Genomic DNA, 21,526 nt, shown 5'->3' with positions numbered 1-21,526 from the left:
CGACGTCGTGAACGACACCGACAACGGGTAACGGGCATCTCCATTTTTTTGGGCCTTGTAAAGTTTGGTTGACTCCCCCCCCCCCAAGCCGTTCGACCTGTCGCTCTCAGGCCAGGCCCACGTCGAATGTTGAACCAGACACATTGAACCGTCCGCAGCCCACCAAGCCCGTTGACCCGTTCTTCGAATTTGGCTTGGCCGTTTGGTCGTCTTCCCCGTGCTGTCGTTCGACCCTTCTCTCTGCACTTCTTCAAGAGGACAACATTCTCTTTCACAACGTTCGCTGGACCATCTCATCCTGCCTCATTTTTCTGTTCTGTGTTTAGCCTACTCTTCTTTCTTTTTGTCTATTTGCCTCATCCTCTTGCATCATTGCCCTGCTGTCATATTGGTATTTTTTTTTTTTTTTGCCTTTTTATTATCTTGCTCTGGACAAAGTTAATGTGAGTCTTGCACCATCCTTGGCGACCCCTTCTCCCCATCATCCGCCGTCTATGCGGCCAGGCCATAGTATCATCGACTTGGGAAAGTCTCAGGTTTCGTAGCAGCCCATCGTGGCTAATGCAGAGAGAGCTGGCGGGCGGATATCTGGCTCTTTGGAGCAAACACCCCCTGAAATGTATTGGACGGCGATTCCCGTCTCGCCCGACAAGTCCTCAACTCACCTTCTCAAACTGATGACTAACTCCTTTGCCGCAGTTGTCCGCTCACCTTGCTTCTGAAGCATCATCGAGTCAAAATCTCGTCGGAGCTCACTGTTCCGTACTGTTTTGCGCGACCGTGGCACCTCGTATTGCAAACCTACCCTTTTCGATTTCCCACCTGAGAATTTTCCCGGCCCGCCCTCGTCAAACCTGAGAACCTAAACGCTCGCCCACGACCCGGATTTGGTTACCGAAATTTCTTGGTGCGTGCATGCGTGTGTGCGGGAAGCTTGCAAAGGACAACAAGACAGCGCATTTGGCAGGCAGTCTACATGCCTAGATTCTCAGTTGCGTTTACCAAGCGGAAATCCGCTGCAGATGTCCACGAAAATGCCCCAATGGCCCCTCAAGAGGCGCCGTCATTCCGTGTGATTGAACGGTCGGAAATCCAAGGCGGGCGGTCGTTTGATGGTGGTGCGAGAATGGCCAAAACGTCCAAGTCATTTCCTGTCAAGACGAACCTCGTCGATTTGGGTGCAGAGGATAATATGTTTGCTGATCTGAAGATCAATCGGTAAGTAAACCAAATCAGGCCCATCATTCATAATAGGCATCGTTGCATGGTTCCCTTTTAGGGCCCTATTTGATTTATCGTGGTACCCTGCTGTGGTGGAAGCGAGCTGGATGGCTAACAACTCCGAAAAGCGGTAGCAACATTTCCAACACCACCAAGGGAACATCGACCGATAATTCCTCAAGACACAGCAATGCCTCTACCGCCCCGTCATCCGCTGACATGGGAGGCCCCAATGGTCACGATGATGGCCGATTACCGCCACAGTCAGCACCACATGAAAGCCCGAGCCGGCCCGGATCCAAGTCCATTGGCGCTGGATTATTAGACCGAGCCACCCGAACCTTCTCATTTGGAGGACAAAAGAAACACTCCATTCCCCCACCCAAACAAGACCCCATTCCTGATCTGCCGCCCATTTTGAGCATTAGCGGAGATAATCCCGGTGCCGCAGTCTCTAGAGGCATGACTGCATCCACAACAAGCACAGCAACCCCGAGCAACAACACTAGCGCTGGAGGTGGCAGTGAAGGGCCTCTAGATTTAGGCGGCGACTTTGGCTCCATGTTCAAGACCTTCGACAAAAGAGCAAGCACCGCGACCCTGACAATGGCCAACCAAGACTCAGCAGCCCCGAGGTCATTGACTGGCAATCGCTATGCCACTCCCGGTCCTCTTAGTCCAGACAACATTAAATCAACTGAGCCGCTCTTGAACCAGCGATACAGCCCAACATATAGTGACGATGCACCTACTTCGCCTACATCTTCCGAAAAAGACCTACCGCCGCCACCTGTTCCTCGACATGAGCATCTCAACTCCTTCAAATACTCGAGTCGGCCAGCAGATATCGTCGAGGATGAAGACGCAAAGCTTTTACGAGAGTCGTTCACGGCGATGAAGTTTTTGTCAACGGACCCTAGTGACAAACCACAAAGCAGTTCCTTGCGCCCTCGATACGGCGAGGAATCGCTGGAACCGACAGTGTCGAATCCGAGGCCTCTGAATCTCGGAAAGGAAGAAAATATGTTCGAGGGCAGCTTATCCAGAGTCAACCGAGCTTCGCACCGATATCTACCGCGATCGTCAAACCCTCCGCGCAACAAGGTTATGACCCCTGCTGAGTTTGAAAAGTACCGACAGGATAAAGAGAGTCTGGGTATCTCTCAGGAGTCCAATAGCAATGACCCCCCGGTGGTCAATGTGGAAGACGACGATGACGATGAGATAAACTACGATGACGATGAGGACGAACAGGAGAAGTCAAAGCAGCAAACGAGGCAGAGACGAAAGCAAGAAGCTCATATGGCGGTCTACAGGCAGCAAATGATGAAGGTTACGGGAGAAACTAATACAGCCCCTCTGCCGGCAAGACAACCAGCTCGACCCGGCATGTTGTCGTCTTCTAGTGCACCAGCCCTGAATCACTTAAATACTTTGTCGCCGGACCCTGCGACTACGGGTGGTTCGTCTGAAGAGGATGATGAAGATGTTCCGCTGGCCATCCTTCAAGCTCATGGATTTCCGACCAAGAACCGCCCACCGACCCGTCTTAGCATGTCCGGATCAAACCCCAACTTGCGTGCCTCTGTCGTGGGGCCTCCTGCAGGCGGCCGTGCCCCATCAGTCATGGGTGATTCTGCATCTGTCAGTGGTCGCCGTCTTTCCGCCCTTCCAGCTTTTGCTCGAAATCTCCCCCAGGATCCGTTTGTTGGAGCTAGTATTGCTAGACCTGCGATAAGGGAGTCATTGACCTTTGGTGCCGATCCCAGACAACCTTCACCACAACTACCACAGGGAGGTCCTCTTCCTCCCGGCGGTCTTGTAGGCGTGATCGCCAATGAAGAGCGGTCGAGAGCCCTGCGACGGGGCAGTCCCAGCATGGACCCGAACAAGCTAATTGGCGGCGCAATGAATGTTGGCGGGAATGCTGGATATGACCCGTTCACTGGCATCCCTTCTCATACCATGTATCAAGGAGGAGGGATGCAAGGCATTCAAGGCATGCCTCAAATGCATCAGATGCCGCAACAGCAAATGTTGACTCCTGGTGACCAGGCGCAGATTCAAATGACACAGCACATGCATCAGTTCATGCAGATGCAAATGCAGTTCATGCAAATGATGGCGGGAAGTCCAAACGGCGGAGGACCGCCACCACAGCAACAGCCTCCGATGCAACCACCATACCGCGGTCATCTACCAGGTAATCAGTCTATGGGCGATCTATCACGTCATTCCATGGTGGCTGACCATATGACGGATCCCCGTCGAATGGATTACGGTATGCGTACAATGAGCATGGTACAACCCAGCTCGGCTTCCTTCATGGCACCCCGTCAACAAGGACCTCTCTCCATCCGTGGTTCCGGCGCTCATGGCACTTACCAACCTTCAATTGCTCCCTCTGAGCGGAGTAATGTTGGCTTGCCTGGACGATACAGACCCGTATCGCAAGCGCCGGCATTGTCTCCTCTTCCTGGTCAACATGTGCGATCCAACACCATGTCCGGCGACCTCTCTCTCTCTAACTGGAGCGACGACAGAAGCAAATCGACCATAAAGCTGATGGGTAATTCCCATGAAGGCTCAGACGACGATGAAGAGCAAGGCTGGGAATCCATGAAAGCCAAGAGAGACAAGAAGCGATCAATGTGGAGGAGTAAGAAAAATACGGAAAACGAAATGAACATCGCTTTTTAAGGCTACATCTGCTAAACTAGATTCAGCCTATTGGAGGTTCCTTTGCATCTCCCTTTTCACTCTACCAAATCTCACCTGTGGCTACATACTCATTTTTGGACTAACAGACGAAAATAATCATGTGTTGTTGGATATTCCCACGGCCACGGCCCCGCAAACAGTTTTTTTTAACGCTAGATATTGACATTTTGTATAAAGCCAATGGGCGTTTGGCTTTTTATATTTTTTGAGTAGTTGGCTCCTGTTCACACTTTCACTTGGCGGTTACGCGTCGCATCACGTATGATAGATTATGGGTATTATGTGTTAATTCGAGTAATTTAAGTGGGTGGAGTGAAAATTTCTTGCAAGTTTGTCATGGGGAGCATTTCGTGTTAGGATTTATTGACGGCGAAAAGCTCTGGCTTTACCATTGGTTTCTCTTTGTTGGCTAAGCTAGCCTTTGCTGCATCTTAATCTAATACACTGTATGCATAGCTGGTTGAAAATCTGAGTTGTGAATGTTATGGCCATTGCATCACATGTAGACATGGTTAACCGACCTGGATTCCACAATCAATGATAGGTACGTTGCTGAATTTTCCAAATTTTACTTATTTTATTTCTCGAAATTCCCCATGCCCCTTTTTTCTGTGGGAAATTTCGTTTCTATCCTTCAATCTTTCCTTGGGTCCACTCCCGTCTCTTAACGCCCATCTCAACAGCAGCCAGGCCCCAGTCCTCGCCATGGTTGTGACCCTTTCCATTGATCCCAGCGCGAGCCTGGGCTTGCTCATCGCTAAGGACAGTCAAGACACCAAAAATAACGGGAATACCGGTATCTAGCTGTACGCGCATGAGGCCGTGGGACACGGCGTCGGCAATGTATTCAAAGTGCATGGTTTCACCCTTGATAAGGACGCCAACAGCGATGATGGCGTCAAAGGGACCTGACGCGGCGCCGCTGGAGAGCGAAGTCAGGTCTGTTGTTGAAGAGGCGAGTAGGTCTGTTGCTGAAGGGCCGCCGGCGGAGGTGGATTGGATCTGAGAGGCAGAGTTGAGTCTGTGTTTCGTCAGCAGGGTGTTGCGTTTTACGAGGCTCGTCCGTAGAGCTGGGAGAGGCTGAAAGAGCTGGTAATTGATTGCTACGAAAACCTACCGCTGAACAGCAAAGGGAAGCTCAAATGATCCCGGACACGATTGGACCACAATATTGGACTCCTTGACACCGCAGGCGAGCAGCTTTTCCTTGGCTCCGGCAACGAGGGGAGCAATGACGGAATCGTTCCAGCGGGCGTGGACGATGCCGATGCGGAGGCCGGAGCCGTCGTGCTGCTGAGGGGTAGGGCCTTTGAGGGAAGACATGGTAAATTTCTGCTTGCACAGCTCGTCGGTAAGAAGATCGTATCTAGACTTGGAACGAACTCGATGCTGAGTGATGACGGAGGGAGAGCTGTCTGTGTGCGATGAGTCGTCGCGGGGCTCTCGGTCGCATGGTGGGGGATTCTTGAAGATGCCAAAGATGGATTGTTAAAGGCTGACCAATCACATGTAGCAGAGGGCAAAGGCTACGAGATGGCTGAATGGAAAGCATCGCAATTTTAAACGTCTCGAAGAATTTTATTCAATGATGAAGAGGTGACTTTAGGAATCTGGATTCATTTCTTCCGTCTAGGAGGAAAAAAATTCAGTTGTGAACCGGTTGCTGTTGAACTGTGTCTCCTGCCTTCCCAATTTGTGGCAGCAGCTCCTTCCCAAGCGGCATTCAGCAGAGGTTCAACACAGAAAGAGATGGCAGTTGCATTTCCTGCCTCTCGAAATTTTTTGTTTTGGCGAATTTTCATATTTTCTCCATTATTAAGAATGACTCGAATTCACTAAATTGACAAGTTTCTATCCCTTGAAGCATATCTTTTTAATCGAGGCACATCTAGAATACATCTAATCATGTCGATCCGTCCTCTCCCTCAGTCTACTGTTCGACTTTTGGGTTCCTCAATGAATATCACGACGCCGTACGATTTAGTCAAGGAGCTGCTAGACAACGCGCTGGATTCCCAAGCCACCGCCGTCGAGATAGCCGCTTCTTCAAATACTATTGACAGAATTTCAGTCAGAGACAATGGAAGTGGCATCGATATAAGTGATTTCGGTGCCCTAGGCAGACGGGCACATACTAGCAAGCTCAGAGAGTACAGCGAATTAGTCGAGGTTGGCGGGACGACGCTTGGATTTCGGGGTGAAGCATTGGCAAGTGCCAATTCAATAGCCAACGTCTCAATTATTACAAAGAGTCCCGGGGATCCTGTAGCCTGGAGAATCGAGTTAATACCGGGCACGGGTGGTGTCAAGGACCGGCGGCCAGTTTCCTCTACCGTTGGAACCACAGTAGCAGTTACGAGGCTCTTTGAGAATCTCCCCCCAAGAAAGCAGTATGCTCTGAAGCAGGCGAAGAATTGTATTTCCCAAATCCAGCAACTTTTAAGGCAATATGTTTTTGCTCGCCCAAATGTTAAAATGTCACTGAAAATAATAGGGGATACCAAACCACTGTGGGCTTATTCGCCAAAGCCCCCCGATCTAAAGCGAGAGGCAATCTTACAAATATTGGGCGCAAATGGTATGGTGAATTGCATCGAGGTATATGAAGAGGTACATTTCAACAGAGAATCGATATCCCAAATGGAGACACAAGAGCCTGCCCGATGGGTGTTTAGCGGCTATATCCAGAAACCATATATCATTTCCAAGGATTTCAAAGTTCGGGGAGCGCATCTATCTATTGATAACAGGCCAATGTCTGCTGGTTGGCATGTTACGAAAAAAATGACAAGTATTTTGAAATCTCACATATCCCAGACCACAGCACCGAAATCCGCAGAAAGACAATGTGGCGTGTTTCTGCAAATCAACATACGATGTCCCCCACGCAGCTACGACCCAAACATCACAATGAGGAAGGACGAGCTCTTAATTTTTGAAGAGAAGGGCCTCCTTGATGGCTTTGAGCTTGTGTGTAAGCGAGCATACGAAAAGCACAATCAGGCTCTTGCAGCTACACACCCACCGGCCACTGCCAGTACACAGCCTAATAATGCCCGAGAGTGTGAAAGGCAGCTCGCAACCGAGCTTGAGGATGAAGGTGTATCCTGTGCCTCTACTGATAAAGTTAGCGGCCAACATGACAACCTTGACAATACTCAAGCCCTCCAAAACACCTCAAGGGCTACGAGGCCGAAGATTCAGACTACAATGAAGACGACTTTCACAGTAAATATGGGGCGGAAAGAGGATAGTGATTCGGACGAAGAGAACATGGATATGGCTATCGAAGTGGAAATTCCAGCTGGACCACCCTCTGTCCGGGACAGTCACACAAACAATCAGGAGCAACATCCCCGCCAGACAAAAACCATTCGTCACTACTTTCAGTCCCTGCCAAAAGACGGCTTCAAGATTTCCCATGATGATACTGCAACTGCCGGAACCGTCGTGGCAAGCCCAGTAGATCCTCAACTGGACGAGTCCAGTCCTTCCAATCGCACTCCCTTGCAGCCCCTGAGCGACATCGCCTTGAACAGAATACGAGAAGAAGCGGAGTCTACTCCGGAGCCACCAGGATCAGACTCAATAGTCCCAATGCATATCATAAATGCCAGCAGAAGGGATATAGTACCGTCATTGCGAAGGGTTGCAAACTCAACTCGTCATCTCGGGGCACAGGGGCCGGAGAGGACAACCCCGTCTTTATATATCGCTGGGACAAACTCCGAGGAAACGCAAGATGACGAAGTAATTTCACCTTCGGATAGCATTTCTCTTCGGATGCTTACTCCTCCGCCTTCAGATCCTAGATATAGACATGAGCAAGCGAACACGCAGATTAGACCTCGTCCTCAGCTTAGCAATTCATTCGTCCTTGGAACAAATATTGCTCGACAAAGTCATAACGAGTTTCTAAGGGATGTCTCACCGCAAAATGGTCCAAGACAAGGAAAATCGTCCTCTGGTACCAATCATATCTCTTACAGAAGTGCGGCTAGCGCGGCAGGTGTGTCCGGCCCATCCCAGGTCTATCCGCGGCGGACTGTTGGGCTTGGTCTCGCCCAGGAAGATCCATCTCTCGTTGTTTTGAATCAGCCGTGCAGAATCCATGATGAAATTCCTAGGAATAGCATAAAATCATTCTTGTCGTCGGCTTCGTCGCATTCTCAAGCACCTCAGTTGACGCCGCCTTACACAAAACGTCCGGCTCCTTTTCTTTTTACCCCCCCGGAGCTACTAAACAAGCCTGTTCATATGCCAACCTTTTTTGAGAAAAATGATGGCCACCACAAGGGATGCCAAGAAAGTGAGGGCTCACTAAATATATTGACCGAGCGGGAAACCCGGCGCGCCAACAGGCCATCGCAATCCAATAATAAGCTAGCATGGACCACAGAGGAGTCTCGTGAATACCACGTTAGGGCACAGCGTTTCCATACCCATCACAGACAAGTAAGGCGAATGTCCACTGGCCAGCTCCCACTTGAGCGCATCGATGCTGCCAAGCAAACGTTTGGTTTGTGTACCATTGTTCATCAACAGATTCAACAAATTCAGCATCAGATGAATCATCATTCACCGTTGGAGACGTACATAACCCATGGAAACCTTAGAATGTCCCTCCCATTCCGAAATCTCTCAGAAACTCACTGTGTTCAACGAGAGTTGCAGTCATCGGTAAGTTCATGGATGAAGAGAAACAACATTCCAGGACACGTGGAATACACACTAGAGTCAAGAGCCAAGGGTAAATGTAGGGCTGAGTAGCGGGAACAAAATCCTGAGCAAGTCCAAGAGGACGTTTTGTCGGGGCTACCCGATCAAAAAGCTCGTATCTGCTGGGCTGTGGGGTGGTGGTCATGCTATATGCTACCTACTTTACATAAGTATTTGGCAGGTCAACAACCGATGACTTGTGATGGATATCACGGTGCGATGATTGAAGCCGATTCAATCATATAATACACAAAAAAAAGGGGCATTGCATTGCATTGGCCAACGCAGATAGGTGCGGGAGGCAGATTTATTCAGTCAATCACGTTGCATTTGATTGTGTTTTATTAAACTGCTGGAATGGCTATGATTGTCATAGTATTATTGACTTCAAATTTATAATTAGCCCAGCTTGTGGTGTAGTTAAGCTCAGCCGGAGCGGGCCACAGGGGCTATGAGGACCACATGCAAGGATGACTCTAGTGGGTCATGGCGCTAGAGCGCACATTGAAGGTTCAATGTTGCAACGTTCGAAGTCTGGTGTACATGAATGTACAGAGGTACTAATAACTTACATAGCTGACTCCCCAGGGAATCCTCGGAAATATGTGCTGATCAAGTTGCACAGAGTATTCGAAAGGCCCAAAGGGCCGTAATGACTGAAGTATTTTTGTCTGGTGCATTTTTGGCTATGCCAGTGAAGAGACGGTTTGATAAGACGCCAAGGTAATATGAGGATGGCAATTAATGCTTTCGCTTTATTGAATTTTGCATAAATTTGTAATAGTATACGGAGTACGGAGTACGGTCTGTTGTCGGAGCTGCGGCGCGTTTTTTATGCACTTAGGCGACGCGAGATGAGAGTAAGCGAACGGGAATCGCGGTCTGGTTCGTTCAGTTCAACACCAGGGCAGGCGCACACTGCAAGGCTGGTCTTTGCCGCAGGCTGACGCAGCCACCGAAACGACAAAGTTCATGGGTCTGGTCGGCTAAGACGATGATCAGAGGCCGGCTGTGCCACTCTCTGCGACGATGGCGGCGGGTAATGGGGGCTCGTGGAGGCGGGCAGAGCAGGGGCATACACGAGCTTGACGAGCTTGACGAGCAGCCACGACAGCCACGACAGCCACGGGCAGAGAGGCAAGAGCACGAGGGAGCGAGAGGTTTCAGGACGGCTGCGCTAGCGCGATGCACCGCCTCCCATCGCTACCCAAGATGGGAGTTGCTTGGAGTTTGTCCCATGGTCGAAAGTCTCCCCGTCGACGATGCTGGGGAGAAGCCAGAAGACGCTCCAGCTTGGTCTGTGGGATGAGCGGCGTCGGCTCCGTGTCATCTCGTCCCATCTCGCCGGAGGCCGTTGCACGCAGCAGGAAATGCAGGGGCCCCAGGTGCTGCAGAGCCGAGTTTTCGTCATGACTGGGAAGGCAAGGCAAGATTGGAGAGCGATGGAGGAGGTACTTTGAGCAGCACAGTGTGGTATTCCTCGATTTCCGCCTGGCAACTATCGGAACTTGAAGCCAGTACCTAGGTATGTATGCAGTACACCACCTACTGTAATAATAGTGTGAGTGTGTGCGAGTGTGTGTGTGGTCTCGTAAAAAAATTACTACTATCAGTCTCCTGTTTGCGGCGTGAATCATACATAGATTATTCCCGGCCACGGTACATTCCAGCCCAGGCTAACTCCGGATTTTTGCTCTCTTTTTTGTCGCATGGCCCGAGAAAAGGTGTAGCTGATTGGTGAGGAGCAGCGGCATGTGGTGAAGCATGGGGCTCTAGGGATCTGGCGAGCTCTTTTTTCTCTTTTTCTCTTTTTGTTGTTGTTGGCCATTATTGCGTGCGTCTGGCGATGCTCCGAACATTGAACGAGTTGCTGGATGCACCGGACAACAATGCACCAGACAATTGACACTGGTAGTAGTGGCTTGTTGGCGAGAAGCCGCCGCTACGGTTGGACGGTTACTAGTACTACTGCTACAGGGTCACCAAGCCGCTGCCAACAGCCAACCGCCACATTGAACCCGCTGGCCGCTCCCCCCCACTCGAGCATTGTCGCCTCCGTCATCTCTGCACCTCTGCACCTCTGCACCTCTGCACCTCTGCCACCTTCAAACTCCACACGCACCATCAACTCCACCTTGGCTGGCTGGTCAAGGCCGATCCCAGCTGCCCAGCCTGCCCAGCCAGCTCAGCTCTTCCGCTACTCCAGTGCCTGCTTTCTGCCTGTACAGTCTGGTGCTGGTTGGTGCCTGCGTTGCCTGCCTTTGCCCTGGCTCCTGGGCCCAAGTGCTGTCGTCGTATCCCAGCACAGACTGGCCTGATTTATCCCCTGGTCCCCTGGTCCCCGATGCCCGTCGCCCGTGTCTCCATCTGTAGTCAACGGCTCTCTGTTTCTTCTCTCTTTTCCTCCACCGTATGCTCCGTACAATACTGGGCTTCTCTCTATTGTTAGTGTCGACCCCTTCACTTGGAAAGCAAAGCGTTTATTTTTATTTTTCGGCAGATTGGGTGGTACAAGGCGTTGCACTTCTCTACGCAGAACTCTGCAGACACAGACAAGACAATTGGCTGTCGACGGCCTGTTTCACCTTTTTCTCTCGAGGCTGGTGCTCTCCTGTCCGCAGCCTGTCCCGCCTCGACGAAACGCACACGCAACAACAAGCTCTCGTCGCTCGCTCTTTTTTTTTTTTTTCTTCACCTCGATTTGCCACAGCTTCAACTACGGAACATTCCCCCAAGATGCGCTGCCTTTGAATGCGGCGAGCATCGAAATACATGCGCCCCAGCATGGCTGGCGGGCGCGACTGGGAGCAGCGCCTTGACGGCCGGTTGTGCAGACGTCTCACTTCGCCATCGTCGACCGCAGAGCATCGAAGCTCCCACCCAAGGCGAAAATCTCAAGCCCGAATGGACTCATCATCGACGTGTCCATTTGTTTCCGCTGATTCTTGCTGTAGCTCAGCCTCGGCCTGCTTTTGGCAGACTCCTGGTTGCACGAGTCGACCGGGCCGCAGGAAATACATACGGCCCATGCCTCGATTCCTAACAAGTCTCATTACTACTCCCTCTGGATTCCTCGCCATCATACTTCTCCTATCCCTCGCCTGCCGTCCTGCTTCGGCCGTCCAAATCAAGTACACCAACTGTCTGCCCGATTCGGTACAATCACAACAACCGCCGTTTTTGCAATGGGTTCCAGTTGAAGCCCACGCCAAGTTTGACACCCAAAATGACGCCCACAACTTCCAGTTCATTGTCTGGGGAAATGTCACGGGCTCAGTGAACAAGCAGATGCTGCCGCCGCCGACTAGTCCCGATTGGACCAACGATAATAAGACCGACGGCAAGATTGTCAACTCGGAAAACGATGCAAACGGCACCACGGTCAAGAGCTCCATTGGCATGCTCACCTACACGCCTTGGAGTAGTAGAAGCTTCTTTTGTGAGCAGGCTCTGGTTGGGGGGCATTGTCCGTTGGCTCCGGTATTTAATACCACGGGCAAAGTGTAAGTGCGGATACGCAACAGGCAGACGGCGAGACGGCGCGCGGGAGACGATGCGACTGAGCAGCAAACTAACTTCGATAGGACACTGGCTGATCTGCCATCGATGAACATCACAAACGACATGCGCTCATCATATCAACTTGCTTCCTTTGCGACCACCATGTTGATCATCTTTGGTAACCAACGGGGTGACAACATTGGTTGTATTTCCGCCACCATCACTCCGGATCTCGGGAATCTCTCATGGGTACTTAAGATCATGCCTTTGATTGTCCTTATATTTTGTGGCTTCGCTGTCGTGTTTGCTGCCATCTTCAGCCCGTGGGGAAGCTCCAACATTTTCCATTGGACGTCCAACTATGGCCGGGACGCCGACCTGCTCCGACTCGTCACACCCGGTTTCGGAGATTGTTTGCAATATATTCAATTTATAGCCCTGTCTGGCGCACTGTCTCTGAGCTATCCTGGCTTCTTTCAGCCCGTCGTGAGCCAGGTTGGGTGGTCTGCACTCATGTTCAACGAAAGCTTTGTTACGCACACCCCTGGCTGGCAGAGCGTCCGCGATGGCATCTACATCACTGACCCTCAGGATGGCTACGGCCTACATGCCCTTGGCCAGTTGGTTGGCATGTCTGAGAGTGCCGACATCTGGGCGGGCATGATGGTCTGGCTCTGCGTTATTATTGCAGCAGTCTTCGTCCTCACCCAAGCCGGATTCCTTGTTCAATGGCTGTATCGAAAGATCCAAAACATTCCAGAGGAGGATCTCCGTGCAAAAAACATTCCCTTCAGCATCGGAAATGTGATTCGAATCGTCTTCAATTTTTTGCTGATGCCGGTTGTTGCCCTGTCGTGTTTTCAACTGGTTGTTGCGCACGAGTCGCCCGCATTCACCGTTGTCTTAGCTACCGTCACCATAGCTGTGCTTTTGGCCTTTGCTTGCTATATCCTCCTACTCATTATTCGGACAAAACCGAAATCAGTCCTGTTTGACGACTTGCCTACCGTCTTGCGATATGGACCATTGTATAACACATACTCTGACGAAGCTGCCGCTTTTGCCCTGATCCCGGTTTTGCTCAACTTTGTTCGGGGCGTGGCTATTGGAGCCGTGCAACCCAGTGGCATTTCCCAAGTCGTCTTGCTAGCCATTTGCGAAGTCATTCAAATGTTCACCATTCACGCGTTTCGGCCTTTCCAGTCATCTACGTCAATGAACGCCTATCATACGTTGTTTGCCATCCTCCGGCTCGCGTGTGTTCTTTTGATGGTCGCCTTTGCCCCCAGTCTTGGTGTTACAGAGGGACCCAAAGGGTGGATTGGATATGCTATCCTACTCATTCACGGCAGTGTTCTTTTCTTTGGGTTCTTCTTGAGTGCGTTGTCAACAATAGTCGAAGTTGTAGCACGTTTGTTGGGCGCTGGAGGAGACAACATCACTGGCCTGACTAGGGGGGGCCTGTCCAAGATTTTCGGTATGCGTCAACTGTCACGACGTGAAACGCACCGAACCGCTCCCTCGAGAGCCAGTCAGCTGTCGTCCATGGCAATGCTGCATGCTGAAGAAGGTACCAGCAGGACTGGCTACTCCGTACCAGGTGGCCGCCTTCGAAGTGCTTCGGGGGCTAGCTATGGCGGTATCGCCGCACATAACCAGCGGAGTAGTTCAGTTCTTGATAGCGCTGACATGTGGTCGGCCGGTCACCGCCACGTCGATACAAACAGTTCCTACATTCCCGGAACCCCGGGGGAGACGAGCACCTTTTCCTTTGTCGCATCGCCCACAGTTGGTCGCCCGATACTTGCTGGCGGTCATATGGAGCCATCCGATCCCTACTATCGACCGCCACGCCGAACAGCAAACAACAACGCGAACCTGCGAGACTCGACACACTCGGATACACCGACCTCCAATGCTTTGGGACTCGACCCCAAACAAGCCGCTCTCACTCCGGCCACTGTAGGGGAGAGTGGAGACGTCTCTGGCGAAGACACTACTCGCGCAGCAACACCTGCTCCTCCTGGTGCCGGGGGCGGTATCATGAACTTGCCTGCGAACCGCCCGGACTACGCCACACGTGAAGTTGACTTTTATTACGGTGTGCGTGGCCCGGCATTGAACTCGGACAACCCTGGGCGACGACTTGGAACTGGTCCAGCCGATCCCACTGGTCCAGTGGCTACTGCAACTGGCTGGTTCAGAACACTGTTCGGCGGCAAGAGCAAGGAAAAGGGGAAGGGATTCGAAGTTGTCCGAAGCTCTAGAATGCCCCCAGACATGGTACGGAATGGGGGTTTTGGAGACGAGACTCCCCCCGAAGGCATCCCTGTTGCCATGGGTGTGTTGAGAAACGGACCGATCGATTCAGACGATGAAGGCGATCCTCCTGTGAAGCGTCCTCCCAGGTCTCCCCAGCGAAGTCCAGGAGACCTGCTCACGGATGATGGCACTCCGCGTGGTTCCGACTCAGATTCCGATAATGATGAGGAAGAGGAAGATATCGATCACTCGAAATTGCCGAGAGGTTCTAAACAAGGTGAACTGCTCGGTTTGAGCCTGCCAGAAATTCCACGCAAAAGTTCTAAGAGAATCTCAGGCTTAGTGGATGACCGGCACCTACCGGTACTATCTGCGATAAGTTCAAGCTCTCCAGCGCCATCCGACCATGCGTCTCATGATGGGGGACAGTCTGCCAGGGGCCATAGACAAACCTTGTCAGCGTCATCGGCCTTGCCATTCGAACGGACCTCGTCGCGGCAGCAACGCCTCTCTTCCAAATCTTCCTTAGAGTTTCCCGGCGAGCTGTCAGATATCGACCTGCAAGGCAGCAGGCAAGACGAAAAACACGCTAGTTATGGCAGGGTTCAACAACATGAGATCAATCGTGTCGACCCCCCTCAACTGCCACCGCTGGACCTCTTGGGTAGTTCTGCGGAGCTCGTGGACGATTTTGGCAGCCTTGGGCGCAAAAAATCACGTCACTCGTGAACCAGACCGCCTTCAGATTGAGCAATTTGAACCGAAACACCAGATTCTTCTACTTGTTTGAAATTTATAATAATGCAACAGCTGACGATTAACGGCCTCTTTATTATTTCGGGCTCTTTGTCAAATACGACACTTATAGACTTTTCCTTTATAACCGCACGCGCAATACAAATTTTATTCAGTGTTACAGGGTGAGACGGTGGACTATTTGCCCCTTTTACTGCGCGACAGTTTGGCTATGCTTAGTCAGTGCGCCGATTGTGTGCGAGATGGGCTCTTGATTTTTCCATGGCGATGGGATAAGCGTTTTGTCTTGGTCATTTTTTTTTTTTGTATTTGCTTTTTGCCTCGCACCCTTGGAAGGGTTGAGCGTAACTTAATAGGGAGGGAGGGTAATTCCAAAAGTGCACTTGTTTTGGGTATCGTTTGCATAAAAATGGATGGGTTGGGGAATCGGATCAGTCATACGGAGTACATGTACGTACAGGTAGGATAGCGTGGATTCGTGAGAAATGAGCGGCAGCATCTTTTGATTTTATTTTAGCTGGCGGTCCACAATGAAGTACTTATATTTTACTCTTGGTTATTCTATTCATCTATATTGGCACTGATGATGTACAATAATAGGTCTACTTGACCGAGACAAATGCAATTCCTGACCTTGCCTTTTGAGCGGCCCTCCTAAGAGCTTGGTCCTCTACATCTGTCCACTTGACACTTAATTCATCCCACTTCTTGCCTGGAGTGTTGTACTCCCTCCTCCATTTGGCGTGCATCTGCTGCAGCTGCGACATCTTCCGAGGGTCTCCCGATCCACTGTACACAATGATGGCCGTGCAGGGCGGCAGGGCGGCGTGAATCCGAACGAGACGCTCTGTTAGTCTTGTCAAGGCCTGCTCAAGCGGCGACGTGGTGGCGTTGGCGTCGGCCGTCGCGGAGACACCGCCATCGCCATCGGCAGCGTCTTGGGGTGGTCCGCCGTCGCTGTTGGTGTTTTCAACACGGTTCTTGTTCCACCAGCCCTGGAGGGCCTCGAGCTCCCGCATCCGGGCCCATACAAAGTCCACGCCGCCGCCTTTGATTTCCAGCCCGTCGGGGTCGCCGTTGACGGCGCGTATCACGTTTCGCGTCACGTCCTCGTCGGACCTGCAGCCAAGCTGGTAGGTTGCGCCTGCGCCGAGGCCCTTGGACGGATCGCCCCAGTCAATTGCGGCGCTCGTCTTGCCAACCTCGACGCCGCCAAGGGCCGCGTCGCCTCCCTGGGCCTTGTACGCTGTGCCAGCGCGGGCGAGGCGGCGGAAGAGGTTCTCCCCCTGGGCGTCGGAGGTGCCCCAGAGCTTGCCCTTTTCGCACTTTTGCTTGACGAGATCGAGGCAGGTCTTGGCGTCCTCGATGCTGTTGTGGCCTTCGGCGCCGCCTTTTTGGATCTCCCGCGAGAGATACTTCTGGGCGAGGTACTTGAGGGACGATTTGAGCGGGGGACCGCGCGGGTGCGGATACAGCATGGATGTGTCGACGATGAAGGGGTGTGCGATCTGGATGGCTTTGGTGTCGGATTCGAGCGAGTGGCCTAGGAGGATGGTGCGTGGGTGAAGGAGGTCGAGGAGCTTGGCCTGGATGTCGCGCAGGGTGGTGGTTACCGGGGCCAGCATCTCCTCTGTGATGCCGGAGAAGCGTGTGACGTAGTCGGTAATGGGCTTGTCGGGCTTGACGAGCTCGTCGAGGACAACGCTGCCGTCCCAGCTGACGATGCTGATGCGCGTGAGGGCGAACTCGTTCTCGCCCGTCATGCACATCTCGCAGTCTAGCGCGAGGACCTCCCGCCCAGCTGTTATGCTGCCCTTTTGGATTTCGGCGTCCGGCACCTGGCCATCTTCGAGCCTGTCGACCTTGGTGACTACCCAGCCGTCTGGTGCGACGAAGTTGTCCCGGCGTTCGCCGTCCGGTAGCAGGGCCGGGTGAAGGAGGTATCCGTTATCAGAGAGCTCTTCGGCTGTAGCCAAGAATTGAGTGATGGGCGTCCTGTTGTTCCTCCATCCATGGGGCTCCGAGGCTGGCTTCACGCCTCCTTGCTTGGACGTCTTCTCCTTGGGGGCTGGGGCGGTGAGAAAGGCAGCCATGGGCGAGTGCATCTTGCCATGTTTGTCGTCTCCGGGGGTTTTCACCGGCCACAGGTGAGGGAACATGTCTGCAAAGGGGGCCAGCAGCACAGGAAGCGTCTCCTTGTTCAGAGCGCGTGGGTAGTAATCGTCGGGAGACGTAAGAACTTGCTGCCGCTCGTCGGGGTCGTCTCTCGCCTCGTTGTAGGTTGCCAAGTCGACATTTTTCTTGAACATGGCCTCTTCCAGGCCGGGAATCATGATGGCAACAATCTTCCGGAAGTGCGGCCGGTGAGAGACGCCGATCCATTGCGGTCCTGTGCCGTCTGCAAAGATATATGTCACCAAGTCTCGTAGGTTGTTCAAGTTAATCTTGGACTGCAGCCGGGCATTGCTGGAGAAGTTGAGAGCCGGGTAACTTTTCCCTGGCCGCGGGGTTTTTTTGGCCTTTTTGCTTGGCCGCGTGACAACTTGCCACTCACCGGCCTCATTTTCATCATGGGGACTCGTGCGCTTCAGGCTATGTTGAGAAGACGTCTCGGTGGCATCTTTGGCCGACTCGGTCATGATTCGGGCTGGCGTCGCGTCCGAGGTACCGACATTCGTGTTGTTAGAGGATGTAGGATCGTCCCTCTCGATCGATTCTCGGACAGAGGTGCTGCGACCTAGAATTGATTGAGCAAAGTCCTTTACGCGCAGGAGTTTCTCTTTGAAGCCCGAGACCATGCTCTAGCGTGGACAGAGAGCATCCGAAAAGGAGGGTGCTTATTTGTCGTCTATCTGAATAATATAGTCACTGTGATGGTGAGGAGCGTAGGGTGCAACTTGTGACCGCGAATAATGCTGTGCAGGTGTCGCAGTACACTGTTGACGATTTGCGACTCGACACACATTTGAATGCAGAGTGGGAGAAAAAAAGGTGACATGGGAGTTGATAAGATTATCTGAACTGGCGGTACGTACCTAAAGGTAGGTAGGGTACCTAGTACTTAGGTTACTTTAGCTTAGGCACTTTTCACCTCCCACTGTATCCGTGGTGTACAGGCCGGTGTTCAAATGTCCTTGGTACTTACTTAAGTACTTAAGTAGGTGACTCGCTAGCAGGTCCCGTGCCGCTGAATGTTGCTCGCTGAAGCTCAAAAGGGTATGGCTCAGCAGACTGCCTCACCACGCTCATGAGGTCATGCATTCAATGTTAGCACCAGAGACTGAGTTGATTTCAGTTTAGTACCCCAGCATCCATGTACCTACCAAGAAAGTGATGTCTGGGGTACGTCCCGCGCAGATCAATCTGGCTCCGGCTGATTCCCACGTTTCGCGGTAACTATTTCAATCGGTTTCGTGGTGCAAGCCCGCTTTGACGTTCGGTGCCTTCCATCTCGAGCTGGGTCGTGTTTCGCATCAATGTGTATCCTCAGGTGGTTGTTGGTGGCGTCTGGTCCGTTCTCATTGTACGACTGTCAACCAACACTTCAGAAGTTTCCAGCATGTGCGTAGGACGCTTGACTAACCATTCGGGGATGGAGTTTATTTCCAATCCACGTCAATGGATTACGGGCCAGTCAAAACTCGCTCGCCATGGCCGCCCTGCCTTATCCACAGGCCAACTTTTTTTGCCTATTCTTTCCTGTTGCCTGTGCACGGAACCTGTGTGTGGCAAATGGTGTTGGTCTGTCATGGTGTTGAGGCTGACAACCAACGTGTTTCTCCTAGGGCTGAAAGGTTCATTGGTCATCCAGACGAGGCTAGCCAGTCTTTGGTGTTTGTCACATTTTGAATTTTCCTTTTATGTGCCATTTTACACCAGCTCCCTTCTACATGTAGAATAAAAACGTCAAAGGTGACATCTAGCATTTGTCAGCATTTCCACAAACACGCGTAGCCCATGAAGCTTGCTGAGGTTGTTAGAGACGTATCAGTGAGCACATCAGCGGCAGTTACTCTTGGCGTCCATATAGGTTACGCACCGCGGTGCCTTGCATCCTGGAGGTGAAAGATGATCAATATCAACTGGCTTCCAACGTAGTAGAGGTTTGGTGTTCCGACTTCCATCTACTTCAGGAGATGTCCGAATCTGAAGCCTGACACTAGCGGTCTTCCAGAGTCAGGCCACGTTGGTGGCTTCTTCCACGAACACTCCAACAGCATTTAGTCTCATCCCTGTGAGAGTACGGAGTAACGTGCAGGTTAACAAATCGTGGCTCTGCCAGCTAAGTACTTAGACACTACTAAAAGTGGAGAACTCTCCTGGTAGTGCACGAGTGTGGTCTCCATCTCTCTTTGATGTACTCCGTATCACAGGTCAAATCTCTTGCAGGGATCATATCTAATAGGAACTAAGAAATAAACAAGTAAATACGTGCTTATTGATTTATTATAATAATAAAAGTATTTATAACAATTCTTAATGCATTAATTAGTAGCTCCTTTAGCCAAAATACAGGTTAAAAAAAAGACTCAAGCGCCTTACGGTCCTGACTCCTTACCGCACCCAAAGGGATCGCCACGCCCCACTGCATCTCCGGTACCACCACAAGGGCCCGCTGCGGGTTTGGCTTGTCAGCCCCGATCACCATCACATCACCCGCCACAGTACATATACGGACTTTATTCCGCCGTTCCTCTTCTCGCAAAACAAAGGCACCTTGGGCCTGTATTCTTGAATGGCCATGGCGACGAAACTACCTCAAGAATCCAAGGCCGCTGACACGCCCAAGCATCGTGCCTGTGATGAATGCCGTGAGTTGCCTTGCTGCCCGTTGCTTCCCAAGTTCCGTTCGGAGGCATACTTCGGAGACTTTTGTACGCTCACACAAGACAGGCACTCGGAAGTTGGCTTGTTCAAAGGATCCGACCGGATGTGAGAGATGTAAGAGGGAGGGTATTTCATGCGTCTACTCGCCCCAGAAGCCTATGGGACGGCCCCGAAAACGTCGCGCAATAGAACAACCCATCCCCGAGGATGCATCTACCGATGCCTCGCGGCCACAAGTGTTGCCTACCCCCAGAGGGGCGTCTTTTTCACCCTCCTCGCATCAAGATCCCTTGGCCAATGCACACCTTGATTTTATGCCGCAGATCGACGATGAGCCGCTCAATTTCTTGGACATGTTGTCCAACAACCCTGGCGACAGTGACACAGCTCACCTGTACCCGCTTCCACAAGAGCCGTACCTTTCCCTTTCAGGTCCCGGAGATGGCTCCTTGGGCAGTAACAGCTTTCAAATAGAATTCGGAGGCCTGGATATTCTTCAGAGCATCGATTTCAACGAGCCAGAGCCGACGAGAGGGAGCATATCCAAGCATATCAATGACTCCCTACACCAGTACGTGGCAGGCCAGATGCCGCGAGTCCAGGAGACACCGCCCTCTATATCAAGTGACGTTTCTAGCATCATCGAATCTCCCGAGCCACCACAAGCATCCACGAGCTCAAAGCCTCTCCCCAATTCCACCTGCGGGTGTCTCTCATCGCTGTATCTAGCTTTAGACTCGTTGACGCGGCTGCCGTCTGACGTCCCCTCGGCCATGAGAGTCGCTCGAAACGCGACCAAAATCTCTCAAGATGTTCTCGGATGCCCCCATTGCTTTCAATATTTCTTCACAGACCCTCTACAGCCTCAGCCCGTACAATCGCTCCAGAATATGACGTGCCTGGGAGCTCTAGTCCCCTCGGCGTGCAACGCCTACGCCAGAATCATGGAAATGATTGACCGCGACGCCGACGCCGCGCATGCCGACGGCAAGGGGATATTCTTTTCCTTCAGGGAGTTTGGTGGCCTCTGGGGTCTTGTCATGGATGACCATGGAGCATGTGCGGCGTTGAAAGCAATCGACAATAGGAATCTGGACCCGGATGTGTGGCGGGCGACGGTGCAATCAATCCTCAAACTTGACGTCTACGGGCTGGGTGGCAAGACTGGAGACGCGCTGCCCGGCAGACACGCCATCCTGGGCTTGAAAGATGTCATCAACGAGCTGGACAGGTCGACGAAACTGCGGCACCAGATAGTGGAGGACCTCATGGCGGCAGGCAAAATGCCAAATCATTCCAGATATTATCTTCAGTACAATGCGCCGGTTCCGCCGGAGCACAGAAACTGCACGAGGCTTGTGGAATCGGCCAGAGTGGCGCTGAATAACCTCAGTATCGGCTGAGGTTTAGCCGGCCTTGTGCGTGAATATGGGAGACATGCCTCGAGTCGTCCCCAAAAGGAAGATGGCAGGGGACTGGGACCGGGGTAGTTTCTTTTTGTTTTTCTTGATTTTCAACA

General features: G+C 52.0%; 7 protein-coding genes across 7 annotated transcripts; 5 read left to right on the top strand and 2 right to left on the bottom strand.

The window, feature by feature from the left end:
• Positions 1-976: 976 nt before the first annotated feature.
• Positions 977-3,921, top strand: MAA_04019 (uncharacterized protein; the record flags this gene model as incomplete). The annotated part of the gene is made up of 2 exons (XM_007822017.2): positions 977-1,218; positions 1,350-3,921. The coding sequence occupies 2 exons, from the start codon at positions 977-979 to the stop codon at positions 3,919-3,921; spliced, it is 2,814 nt and encodes a 937-aa protein (XP_007820208.2).
• Positions 3,922-4,569: 648 nt separating this feature from the next.
• MAA_04020 (6,7-dimethyl-8-ribityllumazine synthase) lies at positions 4,570-5,265 on the bottom strand (the record flags this gene model as incomplete). Its single annotated transcript, XM_007822018.1, has 2 exons — positions 4,570-4,963; positions 5,060-5,265. 2 exons carry the CDS (start codon positions 5,263-5,265, stop codon positions 4,570-4,572), a joined length of 600 nt encoding a protein of 199 aa, XP_007820209.1.
• A 582-nt stretch (positions 5,266-5,847) lies between these two features.
• On the top strand, positions 5,848-7,861 carry MAA_04021 (DNA mismatch repair protein; the record flags this gene model as incomplete). The annotated part of the gene is made up of 2 exons (XM_007822019.2): positions 5,848-7,692; positions 7,748-7,861. The coding sequence occupies 2 exons, from the start codon at positions 5,848-5,850 to the stop codon at positions 7,859-7,861; spliced, it is 1,959 nt and encodes a 652-aa protein (XP_007820210.2).
• Positions 7,862-10,550: 2,689 nt separating this feature from the next.
• MAA_11232 (uncharacterized protein) lies at positions 10,551-10,979 on the top strand (the record flags this gene model as incomplete). The annotated part of the gene is made up of 1 exon (XM_011413212.1): positions 10,551-10,979. One exon carries the CDS (start codon positions 10,551-10,553, stop codon positions 10,977-10,979), a length of 429 nt encoding a protein of 142 aa, XP_011411514.1.
• Positions 10,980-11,445: 466 nt separating this feature from the next.
• MAA_04022 (uncharacterized protein) lies at positions 11,446-15,153 on the top strand (the record flags this gene model as incomplete). Its single annotated transcript, XM_007822020.2, has 2 exons — positions 11,446-12,164; positions 12,246-15,153. 2 exons carry the CDS (start codon positions 11,446-11,448, stop codon positions 15,151-15,153), a joined length of 3,627 nt encoding a protein of 1,208 aa, XP_007820211.2.
• Positions 15,154-15,782: 629 nt separating this feature from the next.
• Positions 15,783-17,978, bottom strand: MAA_04023 (RNA exonuclease; the record flags this gene model as incomplete). Its single annotated transcript, XM_007822021.1, has 1 exon — positions 15,783-17,978. The coding sequence occupies one exon, from the start codon at positions 17,976-17,978 to the stop codon at positions 15,783-15,785; it is 2,196 nt and encodes a 731-aa protein (XP_007820212.1).
• Positions 17,979-19,921: 1,943 nt separating this feature from the next.
• On the top strand, positions 19,922-21,410 carry MAA_04024 (fungal transcriptional regulatory protein; the record flags this gene model as incomplete). The annotated part of the gene is made up of 2 exons (XM_007822022.1): positions 19,922-19,991; positions 20,074-21,410. The coding sequence occupies 2 exons, from the start codon at positions 19,922-19,924 to the stop codon at positions 21,408-21,410; spliced, it is 1,407 nt and encodes a 468-aa protein (XP_007820213.1).
• Positions 21,411-21,526: the final 116 nt, after the last annotated feature.

The sequence above is a fragment of the Metarhizium robertsii genome (assembly GCF_000187425.2).
Source record: "Metarhizium robertsii ARSEF 23 chromosome Unknown MAA_Scf_5, whole genome shotgun sequence".
NCBI lineage: Eukaryota > Fungi > Ascomycota > Sordariomycetes > Hypocreales > Clavicipitaceae > Metarhizium > Metarhizium robertsii.
Note: the sequence above shows the minus strand (reverse complement) of the source record. Positions and strands in the feature narration are given on the sequence as shown.